The following is a 25,704-nucleotide window of genomic DNA, read 5'->3' as shown; positions in this document are numbered from 1 at the left end:
AATAAAAAGCCCATGTCTGTGGTCTTATAAGCATCAGCCCAAAAGCTGTGAACGGAGGTCCGGCCCATCAATTCGAAAATCGTCCACAAGGTTTTATGAGTCATGGGAGATCAGACTCCGGCCCATTAATTCCAAAAGCAGTCTCCATGGTCTTGTTTTTTTGCAGTTAAAGCTGAGTTTAGATCACCAGAGATATGTGTTTTAATAATGTTTTTTGACCAAATGATAGGAGTATGGTTCATGTGGGAGCCATTAGGGTCCGATCACTTATTTATTTTGTAAATATTCACAGGTGGCTTTACTCTTATTGTGTTGTGGTCCTTGTCGACAAGCCTCGGGGAGGGGAGCAAATAATTCTCTCTTGAGGGAGGTGATTCAAACGTGTTAACTACAAAGGGTGGCTCAATTGGTAAAATCACAACACCTCCAAATAGGGCCAGGGGAGTAGCACAGCTATGTAATGGACCTTGCTTCAATTTAGCGAAATTTACAATCGTCGGATCAAGATTTCAATCTCGACTGCGCTTTTTTAAACTATCGAAATCGAAAATTTCGATTGAGATCCCAATCCAACAGTCGTTGTTTCAAGCTGAAGAGTCATTGCACTGATCTGGACGAATTTCCCTATGTAACAACCGCTCTTCCCAATGTATAAAATGCCCCGTTCTATAAACGAAGAAAACAAAAACAAAAAAGAAGAAAGAGAGAAGATTTACGAACTGAGAGAAAAAGAGAAAGATAGAACTTTGGAAGCGCGAAAGTAGAGAGAGAAGATAGATTTTTAAACTTGGCCGATCCGCCAGAGTCCGCCAATCCCTCAATCGAAATTAGCAGAGAAAATGGAGGGAGTTGGGGCGCGACTCGGAAGGTCATCGACTCGGTATGGCGGACCAACGACCGTGTTCAGTGGACCAGTGAGAAAATGGAAGAAGAAATGGATCCACGTGTCACGGCCTAACACTGCGAATCGTCAGTCTTCGCAGTTTAACGGAAATAACGGTTCTCATCTTCTGCTCTACAAGTGGTCTCCTCTTTCTCATAGCAATAATAATGGAGATAAGACTACTTCGAAGGATGACGGCGTTGTTGCTGAACTTGAAGAGCCACCTCGAAGGAAATTCCGATATGTCCCGGTAATGATATTGAACTTGCGGTTTGCTTCTTTCGTTGTTTCAAATTTGAGTTCTGTTTCTCTGATTTTGTTTCTTCGATTCTCGGTTTTTCTTCTCTTGGATTTTGTTTTCCTGCTTGTTTGTTTGTTTGGGTTTTTTTTCTTCTTCTTTTGAGTCATCTTAACAACTATTATGGTAATTTATGCCAGGAATATGGTTTGGGGCTTTGTTTTTAGGTGAATTTCGCTTGGTTGGGATTTCTTGAATTATTTGACATGGAACCTGGTTTTTCTAAACAATGAGACTGTGGGTTGGCTTCCGTAGTTAGGGTTTGTGTTTTGTTTGAGGCTTATTAATCAATTATAGTCATTAAGATTCCTAATATATATGATTATGCATTGTGAGAGATCCCAAAATTAGGCCTAAGATTATCACAAACGGAAGAGGATTGATAGAGTAGGCTCTTGTATGTTGGAAAATGGGATTTGAGAATTTTTCAGAAGGATTGAAACTAAATACTTTGTTCAATGCATTTCAAGACAATTTATGAATTTAGTAATTGCAAGACAATGAAGTTACGAGGCATGTAAAAAACAATGAGAATGTGAAGTGTGCTTGAAGTTTGGATTACTCATTGAGGGTAGAATCTTGATAAGCTGGTCTGGAGGGTTAGCTTTTGGAAATCCTTCAAAGAAACCTTTGTAGTTCCTCTGCTCACCCCCTAACCCCTCTTTCTCCCTTTCTCTTATGTATTCGGAATTTTTCTTCTGGCAAACTTGAAGCTCCCGAGTGACATTTAAGGGGTTTAACTATATAAAGATCTTCAAGATTTGTTCAATTGTCTTATTGAAAGACAGAGAAGAAGAAGAAGAAGAAGAAGAAGAATATAAGCGAAGTACTGGCTTCCTTTTACAATTGTATTACCATGTCAGTTGCACTCTAAAACATCATGTCTGTACGCTGGCATTGGGAATCCAATGGACTAAGCACAACTCATCAATCGTCATTATCCCAAGTGCTCAGGATCAGTCATGTGGATCCTGTTTTGCTTTCAACTTTCCCTCTTTCTATTGAGAGCATTAGCAGCTGTACATACGTGCATCCGTGTGTTGTGTCCACTTCCCCACCCCACTTTAATTCTGATCTTCAGCTTTATCCTTCTTCTTCTACCACCACCACAATGTTGCTTGATATCACTTTTTGCTAGTGCATTCCTACGCCTTCATTGCATTTGATCAGACAATTATTAACCAATTTTTGTTCATTTTCATACTTATCTGTGCAAACATGAAGTTTTAGGATGTATTTACTTCTAATTTTGCCCCTCCTATTCTTGCCACCATCCATTTCAATATTCTTATTGCACTTCCTCCCAGTTTATGTTATTGTTGCTGTTATTTTTTATTTATTTTTCTTTTCTGTTTCCTAGCATTCAGTTCCATACAATGTTGCACAGCTGTTTATAAAATTTTCCGTCCATCTTTTTGGAATATTCTCACCTCACTTTAATCTTTAAATTCCTCTCTACTTCCTTCCATACAATTTAATCCTATACCTCTCATGATTAAACTAAGATATAGGAATCATCATTAATTGTAACCTTAATTCCTATTTCTATTTACGCTAACTGAACTCTATAAACTCTGCTTAATTCTGGATTCTATTGATATTCACATTGTGAATCATCCATCCTTATAATTTTTCTTTTAATTCTTTCTTTCTTTTTTTTCTTCTTCTTCTTCTTCTTCTTTTTTTTTTTTTTTTTTTGGGGGGGGGGGGGGGAGGTGTTGTCTCTGGACATGGGAACTAAGGAAGTAGACCAGGGATAGTACATCTTTTTATTTGTCAGGTGCAACTGAATGTGTTTTGTCATTTCTTTTTACCAGAATGGTATTTTGCAAAATGTATTAGATAATTCTCCAATCGAATTTACTTATTACTGATTACTTTAGAACAGTTGGGATCTGATGTGATTTTTAAGATGGTTATTTTCTCCGCTGGGAAGTGCAGAATCCTGGAAACAGCATGGTCATGCATTCCATGTTTTGTCAAACTAACTATAACCAATGCCAAGCATGGGGAAGTATGTAAACTATGTTCATTAAATATTTAACAAAACATGTTTACTGCAGCTCCTCTGGTTATCCTTCATAATCTAATTAACATGTAGTCCCCTTCCGCTTGACGACCTTCTCCTACTCAAACTAATTTTCATTTGATTTTGACCTTCCATTGAGCTCAAACAGCAGTTGTTTGCAAACTTGTTCATATTTTTCAAACATTTCTAAGAGATCAACCATATGCTTGTATGTGTAGTGTATTGAATCTATTGATTATAGATTATCAATTGGTATATTGGGGATGTGGTTTTAAGAGATGCCAAGAGATGAAGATATGCTGGATAAATATTGTTTTAAGGCATAATATGCCACAACTAAGAAACATGTAGAAATATATCACATTATAAAAAAGGAAGAAAGTTCTACAAGTGAATTGCCTGAAGATGTGCATGGGAGATTGTCACAAATTGCAAATGGGCTAATCATAGTTGTATGGCAGCAAGGCAAGCCTAGCAGTGGATGGTTGTATTGTCTTCTCAGGACATAGGCAGGAAAAAGCAGCACATAAAATGTATGTCTTTTGGTTTTTGTGGGGGAAGGTGGGATGGTGGGTTAAATATAAATTGTTCTTCACTAGTTTCTTTTTCTGCTTCTTCTTCTTCTTTCTTTCTTTATTTATCTCTTTTATTTTTTATTTCAAGAGGGTAAAGAAGTCTGACTCTTTTTACTTACATAAATGACTGATGCTTAAAATGAAGAATTTTAGCTTCGAAAGGGTCTTGCTCTTAATTGTATAGATTTGACTTTACTTCAGATTTGTAATGATTCAGCTGTCTTCACTTTACAAGGTTCTTTGGGTGGGTAAACTCCTCAAACTCATTTTCAATCTTTAGCAGGCTTTGAATCTATATGGATGGATCTTAGTTAATGTCTGTGGTGACAGAAATGGCCCTTCACTAATAGTATCATATTTTGTCTCTTCCCATCACTCCCCAGCCACTCTTTCTTTGAGATCTCTGCCCACCTTTTCATTCTGGCTCTGTGCTTACAGGCTTACACCTCACATGGACATCAAATGGAAGAAGAAGAGGTTGAAGGAGGGGAGGAGACCAAAACTGGAATGCCTCTTTTCCAATTGCTGGCGGCATCTACTGCAATCTTATTCTCATCCCCTTTCTCTAGTATTTCCTACTTCTTTTCTAGAGGCAGCTGCTACAACAGCTAATGTGATTTTTGGTCTCCCTCATTTTCTGCTTCTCCTTCACCTCCTTCTCTTTCATTGGCAGCTGCAGTGATGTTCTTCACTTTTTTCCATTACTTTTACTCTTCGTTTGCCAGTGAAGGCTACTAGTGCTAGCATTCTCTCCCCCATTTTTGTTCTTTCTTTTCCTCTTGCCCTTCTTTCATTGTTAGTGGCTGCTAGCCTGTTACTGCAGTTGTTGCAATCTTCTTCCTCTCTAATTGTTACTGTTAGTGACTAAAAAGGGGAGCTGCTTGTACAGCCATATAGGAGTTCCTAGGAGTCCACAAGCTCACAATGAGCAACAAATGGAGGAAAGGTCATAGTTGAGTTGTCAATAACAATTGGTTTCAAGGTGTCCCAATCTCAGATGAAAAAGAGAAGTGGGATTTTCAAGCAGTCTCCCTTTTTCTGTCTTTTGTGTTCAAGTATTATATCTGTTTTTATCATCTCAGTGCCTTGGTTTTCTGATACGTATCTGCAGATGTATGTACTGTGTAAGAGAATCTGAAACCATACCTGTTCATATGAAAGAAGAGAATGAGAAGAGAAGGGAAGGAAAGGAAAGGGATTTTGTTTATGCTTGAATAGAAGGAAAAGATTATAGTAGGATCATCAGATCCACTGCTGAATGCCTAGACTCAACACCAAAATATTGGACATTACTGTGTTTACAATAATATCCCTGAGAGATCCGATACATTTAACACCCATTTAACTGGTGCAATTAAAAATATCAAGATTTGATTCCTTGGTTTGTGTGCTTCTTCCTTACTCTGCATGTATGCCCCCTTTTATGTCATCTTTCAAGCAAGACTTGGGATTGTGGTTTTTGTGGACTGTGATAGAAGCCAGAATGTGGTTTTTCAGTGAAAAATTGAATCATTGATGACCTCTCAACCTGCATGCCATTTCATTGGGAAGTGCCAAACCACATTATTTTGTCAGAGTTTTGGTATTTCAATTTAGTTTTCAACCAATGCTTTCAAACTTGGATTTGATCCTTATTTGGGTCAATTCCAGTACCAATTGGAGTAATGTCAAGCCCCCATTCTGAAGATTGTGAATATCTCATTAGAACTTCTTATACTTTCAGCTGCTGGGTAAAGATATATCCATGTAAATAAAAAGTACGGCCTTCAATTTTCAACTGTAGTGGTATATGACCCACAGCGCCAAGGGCACCCCCCCCCCCTCCGAGGGCCAGCCCCCAACCCCCAACACACGGCCCCCCCCAACGAGTCGGAAATATGTGAAAGCAACTATATTTTGCAAAGGAGCATGGATTTTGTGTACTCCTGTGAAAAAATGCTGAACTGTATTTTGCATTTCCTTTCTAGAGGTTCTTTAATGACACTGATACATATACTGATACTTGTAATCGCTTATTGTTAGTTGACTGGTGGTTTGAATGTGGTGATGACTACTGGACTTAGCTTATTGCTTGATAATGCAGGTTGCTGTACTAGATAATCAGAATAAAGAAGAAGCTGAGAAGACTGATGAGAAGGCTGAACCAAGTGACACTGATCCGTCTACTGGGGCAGAGTCCAAGAGTGAGGATCCCAATGGAAAACCTGACACTAATGATACCCCAAGGGAAGAAGCTCAGGTAAAGTCAACAGTTATTTTCTTTCTTTCTTCTTCTGTTTCTTGTTTTTTTCATTCCCCCCCCCCCCCCCCCCCAGTGTATCTGTTGTGGTTTCCTCTCTGTGGAGTTCAGGGGTTGGGAATTGGGTTGATGGTTCAAGGTAATCCTACCATGCATTGGAAACTGTCCTTTGCAATTTAGGCAGTCCTTGTTACAAGTTCAGCCTTCCCTTCCTTTCTGATTGTTTTGCCATTTTTAGCTTTCCATTTCTATTGACCTTTGTAGCAGAGTGCTTTTGGATCCGAATCCCTGTCCGGCACAACAAAGCTTTTGTCAGCTGTTATTTGATAGAGTAGGGGGCAATGGGGAGAGCAGTACGGCCAACCCATATCCAGATTGGTCAATGTGCATGATAAGATCCCAAGGTGTAGCCCTGTATCTGTTGGTGCTAGTTCCAGAATGAGGGTCTTATCTTCAAATTTTTCCATTATACTCCCATCTCGTCTGTTGACATGAGCAAAATGACTCTGAGTCTTAAGCCTTCAGATAATAGTCTGACGTATTATAGACCCAATACCTGAATAGTCCGTATCCAACAGTTAACCATTTATTGGATAGTCCAGCTTCACAGCTTGTTATTCTTAATGTTGCTTCCTGTTCTAAAGGAGCTCCCTTAATTTGTTGCTATTTAAATACCTCGAAGAATTATCCTCATATATTTCTTGGATACTCTACAATCATAATACAAATTCTAACAAGTTCCTGAATGAACTTTTCTATCAATTCATATTTCAGGGAGCTGACAAGGATCAATCAGCACCCCAGGAATTGAGTGAAACCAATTTGGATTTGAATTTAGGCTGAAAGCCCGTGTTGATCATGATGCGGATTCGAGAACATTGAAGAGCAAAGAGGGAGTGCACTAAGCTGCTGTAGAGACATGAGATGATTAATCGAAAATTAACAAATCATAAGCTGTGCAGAAAGTGTTCAAACCATGCCATCTGATGTATTATTGTTGGTTCTTCCTGCTCAACAGTTTTGTCTGTTGAGGAAGTGCCTTCCTGAAACCCAATTAACACCTCATTTAGTGTTCCTTTTATACTGCATATGATTCTGTGCATAAAAAGAGGAATATTTTCAGTTTTGCCATTGATATGCCAAATATTTGCTCCTTTTTTTTGGGCCTTTTTCCCCTGGGGCCCCCCCCCCTTTTTTCCCCTAGGGGCCGGTCGTTGGTCATGGGCCTGTTTGGTTACATGAATTCAGGGTTTCAAATTTCTGGATCATAATTCCGTTTGGTTTTCTTGTTTAGACCATAGGGAGTCGAGTCCTTAAAGGGGGGGGGGAAAACCCCCACACACCCCCCCATTCCCCTTTTCCCCCCCCACCCCCCTTTAACTGATTGACTACATAAAAGAATTTTAATGAGTCTGCTTGACTGCAGTTCTATGAGTTTTGATAAGAAAAACTTCCATACAAGATGGGGACATGAATATGTCATGTATCAATCAAAAGTTTGAAATATGCAGGCAATGTTGATTCCACATCATTTTAAAGTTCTAACGTTGAAGGGTTTTCTGAAGGCAGGTAATTGCAAAGGAAGGTTTCCACCACTGGGGGTGTAAGAAAACCCGTTTTGATAGTCTACACCAAACCATACAGAAGTTTGAAAATGCCGTTAAGAGATAGGATAAACAGGCCAGAATATTTGTTGGATCTACCTGCCAAGTTCCAAATTACAATCGTCTATGAAAAATGTACAAGCCGCCTGTCTGGTCGTCTGTCAGTTTCAGAAAATTTTCGAGTTCATCGGTGGGGACTCTGATTGGATCTCCTGCGTATATGCATTCTCAGAATAGATTCTGGATCTGCACAGCTGCTCTCCATTTACTCCCCCTTCAGAATATATTCCAAGAACGTCTACCAAACAAAATGACCCCAATAAACAAAGAACAACTAACTCTGAAAGAACAGAAGAATTTCATATATTTACACCAACTTATCATTTACAGTCAAAGATTATTCATAGTCATCCATAAATCGCTTCTTGTTCACAGAAGCCACTGGCACAATCTTTTACGGTCTTCAACTCCCTCAATTCTCTATTGCATATATAGATGGATAAAAGTTATCTAGATTTCAATCCAAGACTCCAGCGCACAGACACCACACAGACACCCTGATGCATATATAGATATATAAAAGTATCTAGATTTCAATCCAAGTCTCCAGAGCACACACCACAGAGGCAAGAGAAAGACAATGAGAATGCACCCGTTTTTGACCTAAGGTCCTAATATTCTGAGTCCAATACTAGCAGGCAAAGCACATCTCTAAAGATGACTTGGCTAGCCACAGTAGGCCAGGATCATTCCTCTTCAACACTATGAAAGTCTCAGCTCTCCCAACTTCATCTGATATAACATCCTCGATGAAACCCACCAGGAAAAGAACCTCCATAGCAGCTGTATTCATAAGAAGCAACCAACCATTAGTGTCCATCTCGATAAGAACCTAAACCTCCAAGCAGTATTCAAGCAAAACTAATGCATGATTTTGATTTAATGTCTAACATGAGCTTGTCAGATTGGACTCTACAAGCTGAGGTGGACAATTCAAACTCATACAATTTGGATTGGAAGTCTAAATCCTGATAAATCAAGGGAATTGAAGTAGCATAATAATAGACAGACAACTCCATGATCCCAATTTCCACCACCTTTCTTAATGTAAATACTTATTTTACAGTAGTCTAGCGGACTGCCCTTGCCTCATCAGGATAAATAGAATTAGCAGCCATGGCACAAATTCACTAATTCAGTCACCTTCGGGCGGGTCATGTTGTCATATGGAAAGTCATACAATTCAAATATTAAGATCTGTCTAGACATTCTCTTAAGCAATTGAATTCCATATATTGATGGTTGTCATCCATCACAATATCACGTTGAAACAAAAAATCGACAGTGAATGAAACCAACCTCTATAATTTGCTACATTTCGTTGAAACAGGGGATTGGCCTGCAAGATAAGATGAGATCAGAATTAGAACAGAAGCCTGGTATTGGAAAACTCAAATCTCCCGATAGAAAAGAAAATACACAGTAAAATGGAATCCATCATAAAGATGTACTACCTTCCGTAGCCTCCTAAATTTCATCTCATCTGGGTGTTCAATCACATTCCTGCCAGAGAGAATGTCAGCTCTCTCTAAGTACACCCAAGCATAAAAAATGACTATATAGAGAAGATCATGTGAAAATTAGATAAACTCACTTGATGATCTTGAACAGAGTCTGAAGGACAGAAGTAGCCTCTGTTGGATTAACTTCAGAATGCAATGTCTCTACGACTTTCTGAAGACGTGTACAAAGAACAGAAACAGGGTCTTGTATCCTCTGCAGCTCCTGATTATCAGAATTCAGTTCATCAACTTGCATTCTGGAACATCCCATGAAGTTCTCCACACTGTCATCAGGATCAGGCTCACACTGCGTGATTCCGTTGCCTGCAGAGACATTGGGATCTGGCTTGCTTCTGCTTTCACATTCCAAACAAGCTCCTAAAGCATCAGGATCAGGTTCCTCGGCAGTTTTTCTCGGTTGGATCTCTACATTTTTAATACCATTTCCATAGTCCAAGATGCTGTTCTTGATTTCAGAATCATCTGGGTCAGGTTCCTCAAAGGAACTCTTATGATGCATACCATTGTCCGAAGTTCCATTCCCCCCAGCATCATCCATATTCTGCTCAACTGGGACTCCACACTTTGAAGTATTTCCATTTAACTCAGAATCATCAGGATCAGGTTCTTCATAGCTGTTGGAGCTCAGAAACTTTCCATTAATTCCTAAGTCAGACGCATGTTGTACCACTTCACAATCATCTGGGTCAGGTTCCTCAAAGGAACTCTTATGATGCATACCATTGTCCAAAGTTCCATTCCCCTCAGCATCATCCATACTCTGCTCAACTGGGACTCCACACTTTGAAGCATTTCCATTTAACTCAGAATCATCAGGATCAGGTTCTTCATAGCAGTTGGAGCTCAGAAACTTCCCATTAATTCCTAAGTCAGATGCATGTTGTACCACTTCACAATCATCAGGATCGGGTTCAGCAGTAATCCCCATTGCACGAGTTCTGATTAAGAATTCAGACTCAACAACTTTGCCAGCCTGAGAATCATCAGGATCAGGCTCAAAATTAGGGTCTGCTTCATTTGGATTGTCAATTTGCATACTTTCCTTCACTGCCAAATCATTAGGACCAAGTTCATGCACAATCAATCCAGAATTGTTGGGATAAAGTTCAACATTTTCTTCAAACCCTTCTGAGCTACTAGTAGATGCAATTGCAAAACGGCTGTAAGCAGCAGCAACTGAAGATGCACGTGCACTAGCCAGCTTATCGGACATTTTGCCCCCAAGCCTCAGAGAAGTGTTTCCACTGCTAACAGCATAGAATTCGCCTCCGTGGTGTCCTGAAGGCCTTTCACCACTCAAGGTGTGGCTTCTTGATCTCGTCCAGTCTAAGCTAGCAGCCTCTTCATTTAGCTGGCCATGACAAAATTAGGCCGAGGTCAGCACACTTCCAAGAAACCCAAGGTAAAAGACTTCAACAGTATGATACATCCCAAAACATCTACCTGCTTGTCTAGTGCATAAAAGTCGGCGTCGTGTTCAGAGAATTTCATGTGAGCCTGAAAGTAAAAGAGTATGTAAAGAGACAACATAAAAATCCATCTCTAAACAATTAACTAAATATGCAAGCGAGAAGATGTGTCTGTTTGGTTTTTCTTCGTAATGAATGACTCCAACAAAATGATGCAATAAAGACTATCCCAAGGCTCTGAAGCTCAGTAACCAAATTAAAAATTGATAGGCCATCCATGGCAATAGATCAGTACCGAAACCAGTTGGCCTTTTGACTTTAACATTCAATCAGCAGGGAGATAAAAATGCAGAGAAGTCCAAAAAGTTAATACGAAATATGAAAATGTATTCAAGGACTCCCTTTAAAAGTCTATGCTAACAGCATCAATGATACAGCACATTTGAATGTGGTCCTCCATACAGGAAACAGAGCCGATGGAAAAAAAATCAGCTGCCCATATGATGTGACCACGAGTTTAACCCCTCGCCAAAACCCTAGATGGGCCCCCAAGATGGCTCCAAGAAGCCCCCATAGGCTGGCCAAACCCCGAATTAGGGGTATTTAGGGCATTTCAAGCCCTCTTTTATTGCAGGAATTAATTCCAGATTTGTTCCCAGAGTTCTGAGTCAGTGTTGAGTTAGTAGTTACTAGTTGAGTGACTTAAGGAATTTCTTCACGTGAACTTCTTCAGATAGAGTTTTAAGTTAATTATTCTTTTATTTTCAGGTGTTGGAAGTCAAGTTTAGGTTCAAGAGCACAGTATAGTGGCAAAGTGATACTTCCAGCACTAGCTTTCTTTGCTGATCAATGTGAGCCATTTGATGCAGTTAACATGTGGGTTAGCTTGTGTCCTTAAATTTCTATGCTCAACAATGGTCACCAGTCTATGGTCTTTCTCAATGATGGTCTACGTCTGCACATATACAGTATAATACAGCTTACAGCTATGGCGAAATTTTACTAGAAAGCGGACCAAACAAGCTGGCCCATTTTCAACAGGTAAACTACAACATATGCATAGAAATTGTCCTATTTAGAGAGATAATCAGGATAGACTCAAAGGTGTATCGCTAGAACAATATGGGGGTTATACTACCACAAAAGAGGCTGTAGATAAAACATTTCTTACAAGTTCATGGAAAAGAGTTTTCTTGATACTCTCATATTTCCTGAAACCCTTAAGATCATCAGTTCGAAGGCGAAGAGAAATCTCCTCTCCATGATTCTGCATCACATAATATTCAAAAAGACTAAGAATCCAAGGGAAAAGGGAGAAAAACAAATTTACTGCAAGTATAGTGATCTAAGAATGCGTAAGAGACTCTTACCTTGTTGTAGCCAAGGATGCATTTAGGACTGATGCCAACATATCCCTCAGGTGCCATCTCTGTCATAATTCCTACCTGCCAGCGGTGCTGTCAAAGAGGCACAATCAACAGATTATATTTATAAGCAAAATATACAGCAAAAGAATGGCAGCACACATTGTAATTACTGAAAGAATGAGAACCTGATATACCTTATTCATGATGGCAATGATTCCTGGATCAGCAGCAAGCATGTGCATCCTTCTCAAAGCCTCAGAAGCTGGAGGGTCCAACTGTGAGAAGGCACCAATATGATTGCTTGTACCAAGTCATTAGATGTTATGAAAATACAATTCCATTGTACATTGAACACATATGGGAGATAACACTATACACAGGAAGTGGAGCCACCAACCCCACCCCTACCACCCTCAACACACACCCCGACACATACACAATGGTGTACCCAGTGCACAAGGATCCTACCATGGGTCTAGGAACAAAAATAATGTATGCAGCCTTTCCCCCCAGAGTTTGCAGTGAGGCTGTTCCCAGGCTTGAGCCCGTTACCACTTGGTCACAATAGATCACTTTCCCATTGAACCATAAAGATATCATTTCAGGCAAAACACAAGGCCTCATACTCTCAATATCGAGGATGCAAAGCTACCTCAGAAAACCATCTAATATCGGGATTTGGATCTTCAGCTATTTTAGCATTGATAATTGCTAATTCATCTTGTAATAGTTCTAGTTTAGTAGAATCTCTCTTTTCTTGTAATTCTAGGATAGTAATTTTACTTTCCCTTTCTTCAACAAGAATTACCGAATTATCTAAACAAAATGCACATCTTTCATCAAGGCAATTTCTGCATTGATATCTTAGGTCTAATCCAGGGTATTTTCTGCAGCCTGAACAAGCTATGTGGTATCTTCCACCTTTGTGTTTCCAAAGATGTTTATCCTTTTCACACTGATTTTTAACCATCCTAATATGTAAAACTGAAGGATTAACTAATTGGGTAATCAAATCCGGGTATGGTTCATCATCCTCTTCTTGGGTATCTGGTATTTCTACTGATACAACACTGTATACTGATTCTTGATCTGACATCTCTTGATCTACTGCAATCAGGCATTCATTGGTATTTTGCACCACCATTGCCCTTTTACTATTTGTATTAACCAACTTTGGACATTCTTTTACCAAATGGCTGGTATCTCCACAATTATAACATGCTAATCCGGTCTTATAATTTCTGTTGGGATTATATCTTCTAGCATGTTTCTGGGGATCTAAGAAAGGCTTTTTCCTCAATTTCTTCTTTCTTGGTAATATCTTTTTCTAGGTTTCTCATAATAACCTAACTGAGGTCTTCTAGAAGCTTGGATATATCTAGGCTTTCTCCTTGGTCTATTATCTTGATTTCTTTCACCAAATGCTTGTGTGGTAAAAATATCTTTACCGAATCCGAAATCTGTACTTTGGAACTGTCTTTGTATCTGTATAAAAGTACATTCTTCAACTAGTTTTGTAATAATATGTGTAATTCTTATACACACATTATCCTTTGCTGGATCACCATCTACTGGGGTCCAACTATCTTTAATCTTTGTTCCAAGGGGTCCTGGTAGTTTTTTGAATAACTTATCCATTATCTCCTTAGTAAAAATATTACCACTTATACTCGTATAGTAGTAATATAACTTAAGAAATGGCTTTATATATCTGTAGCTTTGGAGGCTTAACTGTTCTAGGTTAGTTAAAGCCATAGCTTGAACCTTCGTTTGTGCACTACTAGGATCTTGTCCGGTACACAACATATGAATAAAACTTGTAAAATTATAAGGGTTTACCCCTAGGCTTACAAGTCCACTATATGTTTTAGGATATTCTGTTTTAAATCTCTCCCAATTAGCTTTCATGGATTCTCCTAAAAAGGTTTCCAAATATCTATACATCTAACGCGTCCAATACGAGTTCTTTAAAGAATTGAACGACATCTCGCCGGACATCATGACATGTCCCACCGAGGATCATAGTGTCCTAGGTTTAATAATCTTCCTGTTCCTGTGATGGAATCTATTCCTAATCTAACTGGAGGCTCTACAGGCATTTCTCTGATACCATTATAACAGGGGTAGAGTCCAGAAAGTTTTGAGTTCGCTGGATCGAACTATGAAACCAATGCAATTATGCCTAATACTCTCGAGTATTTAAAGATATCCGAGATAAACAGAGAAAACACAAGGCACGGGGGATACACACGACAACCGAGACTAGGCAAGCCGCCGGAAGTTGCACGCAGCGGGATGCTCGCATTTCCTTTGAGCTAAGGAATGCAGTTTACCTAACCGATTTCAACTCCGAGATCTAGTGCATGGATGCAATATACAGAATGATATGCAAGGCAGTGAAAATTTTAAAACTGAGGAGTAACAACCAAATCAATGGTTTTGTTTCTTTAGGCCAAGAGAGGCACATCAGGACTCATTTGGCACCCGCAACCTCGGGCACAACGGGACTTACATCACCGCCCTTCACGGCTCGTGAGGCCTTAGCCGTCCTTGACTGTATAGCATGTCCTTTGGCTTTATCGGATAGGGTCCTTTAACTCTACTCATTCTTTAAGATTTAAACAGACTTTCGACGCGGCACCTCACGACTATTTCACGGGGTTATAAACGACATCGAACCGAATAATTCTTAGGATTATTTAACATCAGCGAACAATGTTTCACCAACCAGGAAGCACGGAGTTGGGCTCTTTCAACCCGTATTCAATCACGATACACCTAGTTTCGGTATTACGAAACTACCATCGGGATTATTAATGGAATATGCGGGTGTTTCTACATGTATGCGGTGGTGGCCGTCACCAAGAACAGAGGCACGGATGTAGGCATGTTCCACGGTTATCCACCTCGAAAATGCATGCGAGATGACATGAAATACATAATTACTCCACTACTACAAGCCCATATCTTAAAAGGAATAAAGAAAGGAACTTACGAAGAAGACGAGTCTTCTACGCGGACCTTCTCAAGACGAGTACAATATTGGAATAAGGTACTCATAGACATTCACTATCTATTACAAGCTTACAATAGTTGAAACTTCGACTCCAAAACTTCTATATGCCTAACTTAAACATTGAAGTTCTTTATATAGACATCGGACTTCAAAGAAATATAAAAAGTAACTTATTAAAGATAAAAGGATAAAAGGGAATCTTATCCGAACGGATTGACTGGATTTCCTTTATCCCGTAGTCATATCAAACTTTGATGACGTCGAGCATCTTTATGACGTCAACAACAACGGAGAATCTTTACACAATCGTTCCTACTCAAAATCTCGATGCAAGACGATGATTCTCAATAGTCTCGTTGAACTTCGGAGGTGATCGTGTCATTTCATGATTTGGGACTGCCCCTCTTAGCTTTTTAGTTACATTTTCTTCATGCTTCCTTTCATACTTTCTCAGAAACATGCAACTTTCTTATTTTTCTTGAACCTCGTCCGAGTATCTCGTCCATACTTATTTACCCATCTGGAATGAGAAGATCTCCAAGTTCGGCAATAATTATTCTCTAAATCTCTATCGTACTCATTTCTTCCGGAAAACCTCACGGGCCATCTGATCTTGTGGAACTGGATGAACTGGGTCCACCATCTTCCGCTGACATCAATTCTTTAACCTTCACCATCATTTCATCAATTGATTTGATATACTGTTGGATGGGAGATTCAAGAGCTCATAACTGTTTTCGAGGGGGACTTATCTTGGGGCCTCGGTTGTCCTTTTCTTATGTTTCTCGACAAATGAAGTCATAATCTTGGATTCGTTCATGCCAAGAGATCTTTGGCACGAAGCAAATGTGTTAATTCTACTTCTCACTTTCAAGCTTGGGTTTGCAAGCCTTAGGGTTAACTCTTCAACAAGGCGTAATGCGGACACCTGTTTATTTCACCGCTCGGTGAGATCTTTGATTTCCATCTTTGTGACAGAACACTCATCACATGCCATAAGTGCTCCTTTGAAATCTTTTTGGTCAACTTTCTCAATTTTTGGATCTTTGTAGAAGTTGATACTAAGAATTTTCCTGGCATCCTTCAAAGCTTTAGAAAGATCAACATAGCCTTTGTACAGAGGCTTGTCAAAGTTTCTGATACAAATAGAGACATCTGACCATTGTGTGTAAATTCCAGGAAGCTTTCCTTTAAACACAACATAATATCTATAGCTGGATTTTAACTTAGAGTAAGCCATATTCATCTGATAATTTAAGCAATTCATGAGTGAACTCAAGTAGTCACATTTGCTTTTATCTGCTGGATCTTGGACACTCTGATGATGAGAAATCCAAAGATTATCTAAAATTGTTTTATCTTGTTCTTCAACTTCAAGTAAGACCTTGAATTGAAATCTTTCATCTATGGTGTAGAGATATCTCTGCCCATACATAATCTTCTTGGGTACATGCTTCTTTTTCAAGTTAGCACTTCCCATCTGTGGGACTTTATCTTTGCTGCTTCGGGAATTAACCACTAAAGCTATAATCTCTTTAATAGAAGAATCTTTTGACTGGGATCCAGTCATATCTTTGAGAGCTTCAGGTTGAGATTCAGCCATATCTAATTCCTGCAAATTATTTTCCAAATAAGGATCTAGATAATCCATCTGCAAGGAAATTATCTTTACCATTAATATGCTCAAAAGTAATATCAAAACCTTTGTTATTAATAGTATCTCTAAAAATTAACCATCTCTTTGGGAAATCTTTTCATTTAAATTGTTATAGAATCGACTATAGCTGCGATCAGTTCAACAAGAATCTTGTTTGAAGAAAGAGTTCAAAAGCAATCCTGATGACAGATTCAACTCAAAATCACGGCAAATTGTCGGTGAAACCAAAAGCATATCTGAGACTTTCACCGGATTTAGGCAGTATCATTTGGTCCGATTTTGAGTATCGCCCCATCCTCTTGTGAACCATCTGTTTCAACAATGTGATAATAATTATCTTTGGATATCTCATGGTTTGATCGTAGAGACCAATTGTTTTATTCTTTGAACTAACAATATCCTGCCGATTAAATCTTCAACTTTAGTGGAAGTCTGGCATAGAGAGGGCCTAAGATTTCCCAAATCTTATAAAATTCTGGCGATTGACCAAACCAATAAAAGATTAACGAGTTGTCCCGAGGACATCCGAATTCCAAGATTTCCTCGAGATATGATCTTGCAATGAATCGAGATCTCCCAAGACAAGACCCAAGAAATAACGTCTTTAGCTATTCTAATTCAGAGATAACTAATCCGTGTTTAGCAAATAATTGAAGGCTATGAGCAGGTGCTCAACATGTTGTCACAGCAAAGACTAAGATACATCATATAGACCGCAATAAATCTCATAGTCCAGAATATCCGATCCACGCGAGAACACAGAAGGAGCATTCTAGTCCAAAGGGCAAACATCCCATCGTAATGTCCTCCGCTGTGTAAAGCACCAGGAATTGAATCTTGTGGACCTTATCCGGTGGAATCCGATTTAAGATCGAACTGTTGAATATCTTTGCTGCATTAGTGAGACAAGAAACTCCGGGATGTTGTATGCATCGTCCTCGATTGTCATTCAATCTGTAGTTTATCACCATTCTACTTCCTCTTCTTTTCGACTTTAATTACTATGAAGGAAAAGGATCGGAGGACTATTAGAACTTGTACTAATCTAAGTTCTTTAAGTCCTTAAGATGCATATCAAATTCTTCATCACTTGGGATTATACTTAGGGTTTCGAACAATCCTCATATCTTGGTATTTTCAGCTCAATCATTGGCTTATCGATATGCCAAATCTAGTGGATTTTTATCTTGTATAATCTTTGATGTTTCTAATTTTTCCAAAACTCTTTGTATAGTGAATTCATGGAAATTAGATTCAAATCTTCTAAAATCTAGGTAGTCTTGATCTATCTCATAAAAAGAATCAAATTCATATTCCCTCAAGTAATTTGCTCTACTCTAAATTCAAAATTTTCATCTTCTTCAATATCTAAGGCAATCTTACAAGAACCCGGGGATTTGCATTTGCAATCAGAAATGGTTTGACCTATCCACCACGGTTCGCTCGCACGAGAACTGGAATAGGGAAGAGTTGGGATCATAATACCCCTATTAACCGAACATAGTGCTTATTAATTTGTAAAGCACCATTAAAGCTTAGGATAAAGTTGAGTCCAAAAGTAAGTTATCCCACGGAGTGGGTCTTGGACAAACTTTACCCATCTGGAACCACTGACTTTGTCCACAATTAGTTTTGAAACTAATTAACGGATTTCAGCATCTATCAGTGTGGGTGTGCCATCTATTCCTCTCGATAGTGGGGGTATATCTACTAAGAACTTTGGATCATTGAACCATTAGGGTTCAGTACTAATTGTACAACCGGTATCTATTATCCAATTAAGGAAACTATTATCCAACAACCGGCACCACCTCAATGGATAAATCTCGAGAGGGAATCGATCATTTGGGATCTAAGCGAGGTCCAGCGAGGTGCTTGGTTGATTTGTAGAACCAAAACCTCCCTCATGATTCAGGGGCCAATACCATAATTTGGTATAATTATGATGGGCAATCTCTCCTTCGGAGATAATTATTTCTCTATCATTATGGTTCATCATACAAATCTTTATGGGATCTAGATAATCTACATCTAATACTCCTCCAAGGATTTGTACACCTTGTGAAGCATAATAAGATCTATCTTTGATTATCATTCCGAACTTGTTACTAATGGTGTAAGTGACAAACGTGTCAATGATAGTTAGCTTTTGGGGTTTAAGGATACAATCATATGGAATAAATATGTCATATCCTAAGCTATATTTTGTAGATTTTCGAGGATGCAAAGCACCTCGAAAACCATATAATATCGGGATTGATTTACTATTTTAGCATTGATAATTGCTAATCATCTTGTAATAGTTCTAATTTAGTAAAATCTCGAACCGGGATAGTAATTTCGATCCAGCGCAGGAGCCCAGTATGATTCAATAATATGAGCCCAGTATGATATCAGCTCCTTCACCACCCCTCCAAAACCTCCAAATGCAGAATTGACACAACCAAAGCTCCAAAATAGTGCACAAATGCACAAATACTACAATAAAATACCCCTATAATGGTACCCGAGCAGAGTACGAGAAAGAGACCCAATCCAGCTACAGGATTGGTGAAACAACATACGAAAGCGATGTTAAATAATCCAAGAATACGAAGTTGGATGACCGATAACCCGGAAATAGTTGTGAGGTGACGATGGTCGAAAGTCAAATCTAAAAAATGAGTAGAGTAAAAGACCCTATCGATAAAGAAGGAACACAAACCAAGGACGGCAAAGGCCTCCAGAGCCGAAGGGCGGAAGAAGTCCCGTGTACGCGAGGGCAGAGGTGCCGATGAGTCGGATGTAAGCCTCTCGCCTAAAGAAACAAAACAGATGGGGTTACCTCGAAAGTTAAAATACAGACCGCATATCATCTAGTATAGCATCCATCACTAGATCCAATAAGAGTTGAAACGGGAGAGTAAAAGAAATGCACCCCAAAAGAAAATGCAAAGCATCCCGCGAGGCAACCCAAAGCGAGCCCAAAGTCTGGGACGAGAAGAGCAGGAGCCAGGCCGGTCCGATCGGATATCCGATAAAAACTACGAGAGTATAGGCAAACATAAGGTGCATAGTGACAACGAACTCAAAACTCGCACCCTATATAATGGATTAACGAAAGTTAGTCATTATAATCCATTATAATGACTGGGATCCAGTCATATCTTTGAGAGCTTCAGGCTGAGATTCAGCCATATCTAATTCCTGCAAATTATTTTCCAAATAAGGATCTATATATATATATATATATATATTAAATAAATAAAATTCATCAACAAATTAAGACTTAGATGCAATCATAGAAAAGAATCAGCATAAAATCGAGTTCAAGAAATCCTCATTGATCTGTCATAACTTATCATATTAAGCCTCTCCACAAGCGATCCTTAGCAGAAAAACTTAATTTTTTACTTTGTCATTTCTTGACCATGTAAAGATGCAACAAAATATTCCAGAAGACTAATAACCATAATACTTACAGTTATTTCACACTTCTAACAAGGCACAGTAAGAATTGACAATACCTTTATTCCTGGAATTTGAAGCGTGCGGAAATCACAAAAGATGTAGGTTCCCTGTGGAAGTTTGAGGGAAGCCTGTGGTCTGTCAAACATCCGCTGTCTTAATCTCTTTTCTTCCTCATCAAAGCCAGCTATCCGCAGGTCTGCTGCAGCATTTCGTTTGATGTCTTCAACCTCTTCCTCAAATACACCCATCATTCTAATAGGTTTTCCCTGGGAAAGAAGGTCCAACATAGCTTTATGGAGTTACCAAAAAAAAGTCTGCAGCATTACCCTAACCTAATAATATTGCAAAAGAAGATGATCAACACGTAGCTACTTTACCACAAGCGCATAATGGAAGGCACTTTCTCCAAATATCATTGTAGGGCATATCAGAAAACTTTTGATTCATGGTGTTCAACAGCATTAGTAATAGAAATACTAATTTTGCAGTTGGCAGGGGTTCATTACACGATGAGTTTTAAACATATGCAGAAAGAAGATGAAGGTTCTATTTCAGAAGTTCTCGGGTTAATACTTCATGATTTAAATGCACACAGTAAAATGCAGACAGTTCATCAAAAAATTAGGTGTATAAGAGAAAATTTATCATTTAACCTATAGAAGCATATTTATCAATTATTAATAGAATTTGACTCCACACCTCAAGAATAGAAGCTTCTTGCAGCGTTAAGTTTGAGTACTCATCAGAGAAAGGAGTGAACAGCTTTGAGCCTTCATTCCGTGGAACGAGAAGTCTCATTGTATCAGCTTTGACATTAGTCAGCTTCTGCAGTTTATGCCCAAACTCCTTCAGCGTATCACCTGACCCTATCTCCACATTCAGCTTCTTGCCCCTCCAAATAACTAAGATGTTAAGTGTATTTCGTTCTTCTCCTTCCATATTATACTGCAAAAAGTGATACAACAAAAGGTAAGGCATCAAATGAGAATCCTTATACTGTTTATCATTGTCACTGGGTAGTGTTAAGTCTTAATACCTACCAAACACTACTGTAGTAACAGGCTTATTGTTGTTACCTTGGACCTAGGTTCCTCCTTCTAGCCTTCCCCTTGAAGGCTAGTCCTCCCCCCCACCCTCTCTTTCGCACAAAGTCCTCAACGTGAATTATCATGCAAGTCCAAAATTGAATTTGTGCATTGCTAAAGAAACACTGTATGGGAGAATATTTTAGTTCGGCAGCACTTCCCCCACCCACCCCTCCCCCCAATCCCCAAAAAAAAAATAATAAAAAAATAAAACCCACCCTCCAGAAAAAAGAAACAAGAGCATAAGCAAAAGGAAAAAAAGTAAGTGTGAGTTCGACTTGATGGAAATCTTCGTCGTTGATTTGTAAGAACCGAATAACTTACTTTTCCCTCCCTAATGTAGATTTGGGGAGTGCTGTTTGAATGTGATAAGTACTTTACTTTCTCACTATTCTCTTTCTTCAACACAATCAAATGGTTTTCTTGCCCAGATTTTCCCTTCTTTAATACAGCAAGAGATACTAGCAGTAATTAAGCATACAAGAATAAGATCCAATTTTAAATTATTTATATATTAAAAAAAAATAATCCCTGAGCAACACTGGCTAATTGGGAGCTCAGAGCCTCGTGTATCCGAAAATATTCCCCTTCTTAAATTACAGAAACGCGACTTTTTCATATTTTCTTCTACAGTTTGCAGGTTCAAAGGTTCAACAGCAATCTGCTGCTCCAGTTGAGAATTCTTATACCTCGCCGAAGAAATAAAAGCCTAAATCAATATCGAAACCTTCGTCCCCTCTTGACAAATTTATTGTCTTCGAAGAAATTAGATATTGATAAATCCAATGACGGGAAAACAATAAAGCGTCCAAAACAAGGTTAATTGCGACGAAGAACAGGTTTGTAAGAACAAGAGTTGAAATCTTCATTTAACCCAGAGTATCAATTCGCGAAAAAGAAAAATCAATTATTGATGAAAACTGAACAATAATTAATAAAACGAGCCCAAAGATAAAAATTCAACCTTTTTCTTCCGATCAGACCACAAAACCCAAATTTGAACGGATAAAAACAAACAGGGAATTCGTAGAATTAGAGAATTCGTAGAATTAAGAGTGACAGACTTACAAAAAGAATGAATACGTTGCTGAGGAAGAAAACACTCTTTTTCTTCTTTAACTTTTTAACGAAAATCAAGAAGAAATCTGTTATCGCTTCTCACGCCTAGAACGATATCCTTATGAGAAGCGACGCAAAGTCGGCCAGAAGATTCCAGAAAAGTGGTAATAAGTCAATAACGTTTACCCGATTGAATTTTTAATTTTCTTATCAAAAAACTAAAATTTCATTTCATTTTAACTCAAAAACCTTTAAAAAAAACCTGAATGCTGCAATTGGCCATCGATTGTCACTTTACGCATGTGCTTACGAACGAAATCTTGTCAGCATCTCAAGAACAATGGCTAATATTTAATTTTTTTTAATAAAGATAAAATAATGTAGTATAATTTTAATGGATATTTATCCTTCCTTTCTTTCTTTCTTTCTTTCTTTCTTTTTTTTTTTATATATTTAAGGGTTTGCCCTGACTAATCAGGTGTTCGGGTTGCACACCTGGATGTGGGGGTCGCACACCTGGCTGTGGTGGGTGAGTGTTCCCAGCGGGAATTTTTTGCATCTACAAGGTTTCGATACTAGAACCTTGGACCAAACTGCTTACCACTTGGACCAACCTCCGTTGGTTACTTATGTTATTTTTGTTCTATCTTAATTACATATTTAATTTTGTATTTATGAAATTACTGTATTTTATTCAAAAAAATTACCGTATTAGTAAAGAGATACTCTCTTCACCCATCTTCTTGTATCAAATCCATTACTCGAGTTCAGAAGTTATTTACCAATATCGTCAGTGTCGGATCAAATCGTCTGCCACTCATCAATAGTGACAAAATAAGAAGATTCAAGGAGTGGATCAAGGAGCTAGAACTTACCAGTTTGAGTTCACACCTCCATTTTCGTCATTTTGTTCATCTTTCTCATTGTCAATCTCAACTATTTTCTTGTCGATAGTATTCTTCACTTGACACCCACAAAGTTTGCATTTAGGGCAGATTTCTCTGCATCTTAACCTTAAATTATTTCTTTTGAATGGTTTAAGCTAGAATAAATTTTCTAAGTCGGAAATTGGGATATAAATATGCCTAGCAAGAACCATTTGATGTTTTCATTTAACAAAATTGAATAAAATTAAGTTTTGGTTTTCGAAACTAACCAAACACTGTTCATCTCTTTTGACATTTTTATCCCTAAAATAACCCGAACAAGTGATTTAAAGAGTTCTACTCCAAAGAGCTCTACTTTGGATAGAGATTCTAATTTTGGCCAAAAAAAAAAAAAAAAGGATAGAGACTCTAATCAATTGACCTACTTGTCCACAATCATATGACATTAAATATAGATAAACTGTCACATTCATGTATTGAACAAAATTGAATAAAGATTTAGGAATGAATCTTTTATGCTTATGTTTCTAAAGGAAAGACTAAACCTAAACCTAGTCACAGGGGCTTGACCCATAATTTTTATGGTAACAACACTTGCTCTCTTCATGGTTGTATGAAAATCCTCCAATTGAGAATTTGTGATAATCCAGAGTTTCAGACTGAGAGATTCATTATTCCTATTTTGATCGTTGGAATCAATGGTAACAAAGTCATTCTGTGGGATATTAGATAGTTAATTAATAAATTCTCTTCACCCACCAAAAACAATAACAAAAAAAAGTCTGATTTGTTAGTTCATCTGTCTGCATTCATTATTCCTTTTACAGAAGAGAGCTTACAGAATTTCAAATTCTTGCTGCATTGCTGGGTTTTCCATGAGAATCTTTATTTTGCTCCAAACCGCGTGTTATAAACATTATACTTTTCCCCATATACATTTCTTTGGGCTTATAAGCACTTGAGATAGTCACTAAGACTGCAATTTGGGAGGTAAAGAAACAGAGTTGCAGAGATGATGCAGAAGGAGACATCTACATCTAATGAAGAGGGTTCAGACCCAACGAGCAACAGAGAAAAGTTCACTTTCAGAACCCAAGCTACAGAAGAAAACCCAAGAAAGAAGATCAACCTGTTCGATCCTCATAATCTTCTTTCTCCCTGTACATCGAATGTCGCTGTGAAACCCACCATTTTATCTTCTCTGAAACCTTCCCAAGACAACTTTTCCTTTAACTGGCCACCTCCTTTCCGCCAATCTCAATACTCCTGCAACCCAAAAACCCAAGAAGCGATCAAGACGATGGAGAACGACCAATCACAGCAGAAGGTCCTCGACCTTGATCGCAAGAGTTCTTTCTCTGATTCCTCTCCGGACATTATAAAGAACCCACCAGAATTCATCAAGCCTGCAACAACCCCTCCCCTGTTCCTTCTTGACCCAGTTGCGGCTCCAAAGAGGAACGAAAACATTGCGACTTTGACGAATCCGAATCATCCTCTTTCTAGGTTGCCCTCTGGTGAAAGTGTAACCATTGGTTGTTCTGCCCCAAAACCAGAGCCGATTCGTGGATACAATTATGCCGAGGCATTGAGGAGGCGAAAGTGTGCGAAGGTCCTTCGTTCCAAGGAAGAGGAAGCAAAGTTTGAGGCTCTTTGTGATGATGAAAGCAAGAAGAAGACTGCGGTGGTAGGTAGCAACGGAGGAGATCTGGGTGTTCCCACAAGGACTCTGCAATTCAAATGCAAATGTGGAAGGGTATGCGAGTTCGTCATTTTTTAATGATATGGTGTCTAACAAATTCAACTGTAAACGCCAAAAGGTTTTCCATTTCAAATGCACACATTGGGGTCTCAACATACCTTAGCTCTCTTGCTCTGCTTTCTGTGTCTTCCCACTGGGATTTCTTTTGCTTAAACTGTTTATGTTTTATTCCAAATTTAATTGTTGATGGAAGGCATGATCAATGGAAAACTTGATGAATGATCGACTGAAGTGGGAAAAAAAATTCTACTCTTCTGTTTTTTTATTACTATTGTTGGGTTGGGGAGAAAAGCTAGCAGGAGCATCTAAAACATTGCCTCAGTCCACAGAAATTTGATGTTATTTGAAAGATTTTGGCTTCTGGGCGTTTGTTTTTCTTCCTTCACATGCATTGGAGATTTAAAGAATGAAGAATTTCTCAGCAACAGACATATCAATCTGCGAGGTCAGAAAGATCCTAAACTACAATGAAGGTTAAAATGAAAGGCTGCATGGAAGATCAGGAGTTACCTTCTCTACTGCTGTTGCCATTTCTACCCAATCAAACTCAATCTAAAACAAATAACCCATTGAAAGGGTCTTCCATTTTCAATCTGGTGCTTCTTTATCTTGTTCCTAATCTTGTTCTTTCCTTCCATCCATTTGTTTCTCTAAGATGTTTTTTCCCAGACTCCCATAAGATGTTTTGGAGTTTTGGCTCTTCACAAATAGAGATCAAGAATGGCATAAGATACTTTTTGCCAGAAAGGGGGACCTTGGTTACAGAAGGTATAATTTCCAACTTTCCAAGGGAGATTTAAA

General features: G+C 38.6%; 2 protein-coding genes across 2 annotated transcripts; one reads left to right on the top strand and one right to left on the bottom strand.

Moving 5' to 3' along the window:
• Positions 1-689: 689 nt before the first annotated feature.
• LOC149004115 (uncharacterized) lies at positions 690-7,159 on the top strand. The gene is made up of 3 exons (XM_089168616.1): positions 690-1,133; positions 5,869-6,024; positions 6,799-7,159. The coding sequence occupies exons 1-3, from the start codon at positions 840-842 to the stop codon at positions 6,865-6,867; spliced, it is 519 nt and encodes a 172-aa protein (XP_089024742.1). The 5' UTR covers positions 690-839; the 3' UTR covers positions 6,868-7,159.
• A 303-nt stretch (positions 7,160-7,462) lies between these two features.
• LOC149004114 (zinc metalloproteinase-like protein) lies at positions 7,463-22,435 on the bottom strand. Its single transcript, XM_089168322.1, has 11 exons — positions 22,264-22,435; positions 20,810-21,055; positions 20,167-20,376; positions 12,182-12,262; positions 11,991-12,077; positions 11,792-11,887; positions 10,655-10,708; positions 9,283-10,562; positions 9,143-9,191; positions 8,988-9,027; positions 7,463-8,471 (listed from the first exon to the last, which is right to left on the bottom strand). The coding sequence occupies exons 2-11, from the start codon at positions 21,047-21,049 to the stop codon at positions 8,320-8,322; spliced, it is 2,289 nt and encodes a 762-aa protein (XP_089024448.1). The 5' UTR covers positions 21,050-21,055; positions 22,264-22,435; the 3' UTR covers positions 7,463-8,319.
• Positions 22,436-25,704: the final 3,269 nt, after the last annotated feature.

This window comes from Hakea prostrata, chromosome 9 (genome assembly GCF_041222555.1).
Source record: "Hakea prostrata isolate BN-2017 chromosome 9, UWA_Hpros_2, whole genome shotgun sequence".
NCBI classification, from domain to species: Eukaryota; Viridiplantae; Streptophyta; class Magnoliopsida; order Proteales; family Proteaceae; genus Hakea; species Hakea prostrata.
Note: the sequence above shows the minus strand (reverse complement) of the source record. Positions and strands in the feature narration are given on the sequence as shown.

Bases quoted from the DNA above. Each gene is read 5' to 3' on its own strand.
- LOC149004115 (XM_089168616.1), top strand. From the start codon at position 840: ATGGAGGGAGTTGGGGCGCGACTCGGAAGGTCATCGACTCGGTATGGC. The intron at 1,134-5,868 runs GTAATGATATTG...TTGATAATGCAG, and splicing joins GGAAATTCCGATATGTCCCG to GTTGCTGTACTAGATAATCA. The intron at 6,025-6,798 runs GTAAAGTCAACA...TTCATATTTCAG, and splicing joins CCCCAAGGGAAGAAGCTCAG to GGAGCTGACAAGGATCAATC.
- LOC149004114 (XM_089168322.1), bottom strand. From the start codon at position 21,049: ATGGAAGGAGAAGAACGAAATACACTTAACATCTTAGTTATTTGGAGG. The intron at 12,263-20,166 runs GTATTGTCAATT...GCCTTCTCACAG, and splicing joins TTCAAATTCCAGGAATAAAG to TTGGACCCTCCAGCTTCTGA. The intron at 11,888-11,990 runs GTAAGAGTCTCT...TATGTGATGCAG, and splicing joins GCATCCTTGGCTACAACAAG to AATCATGGAGAGGAGATTTC.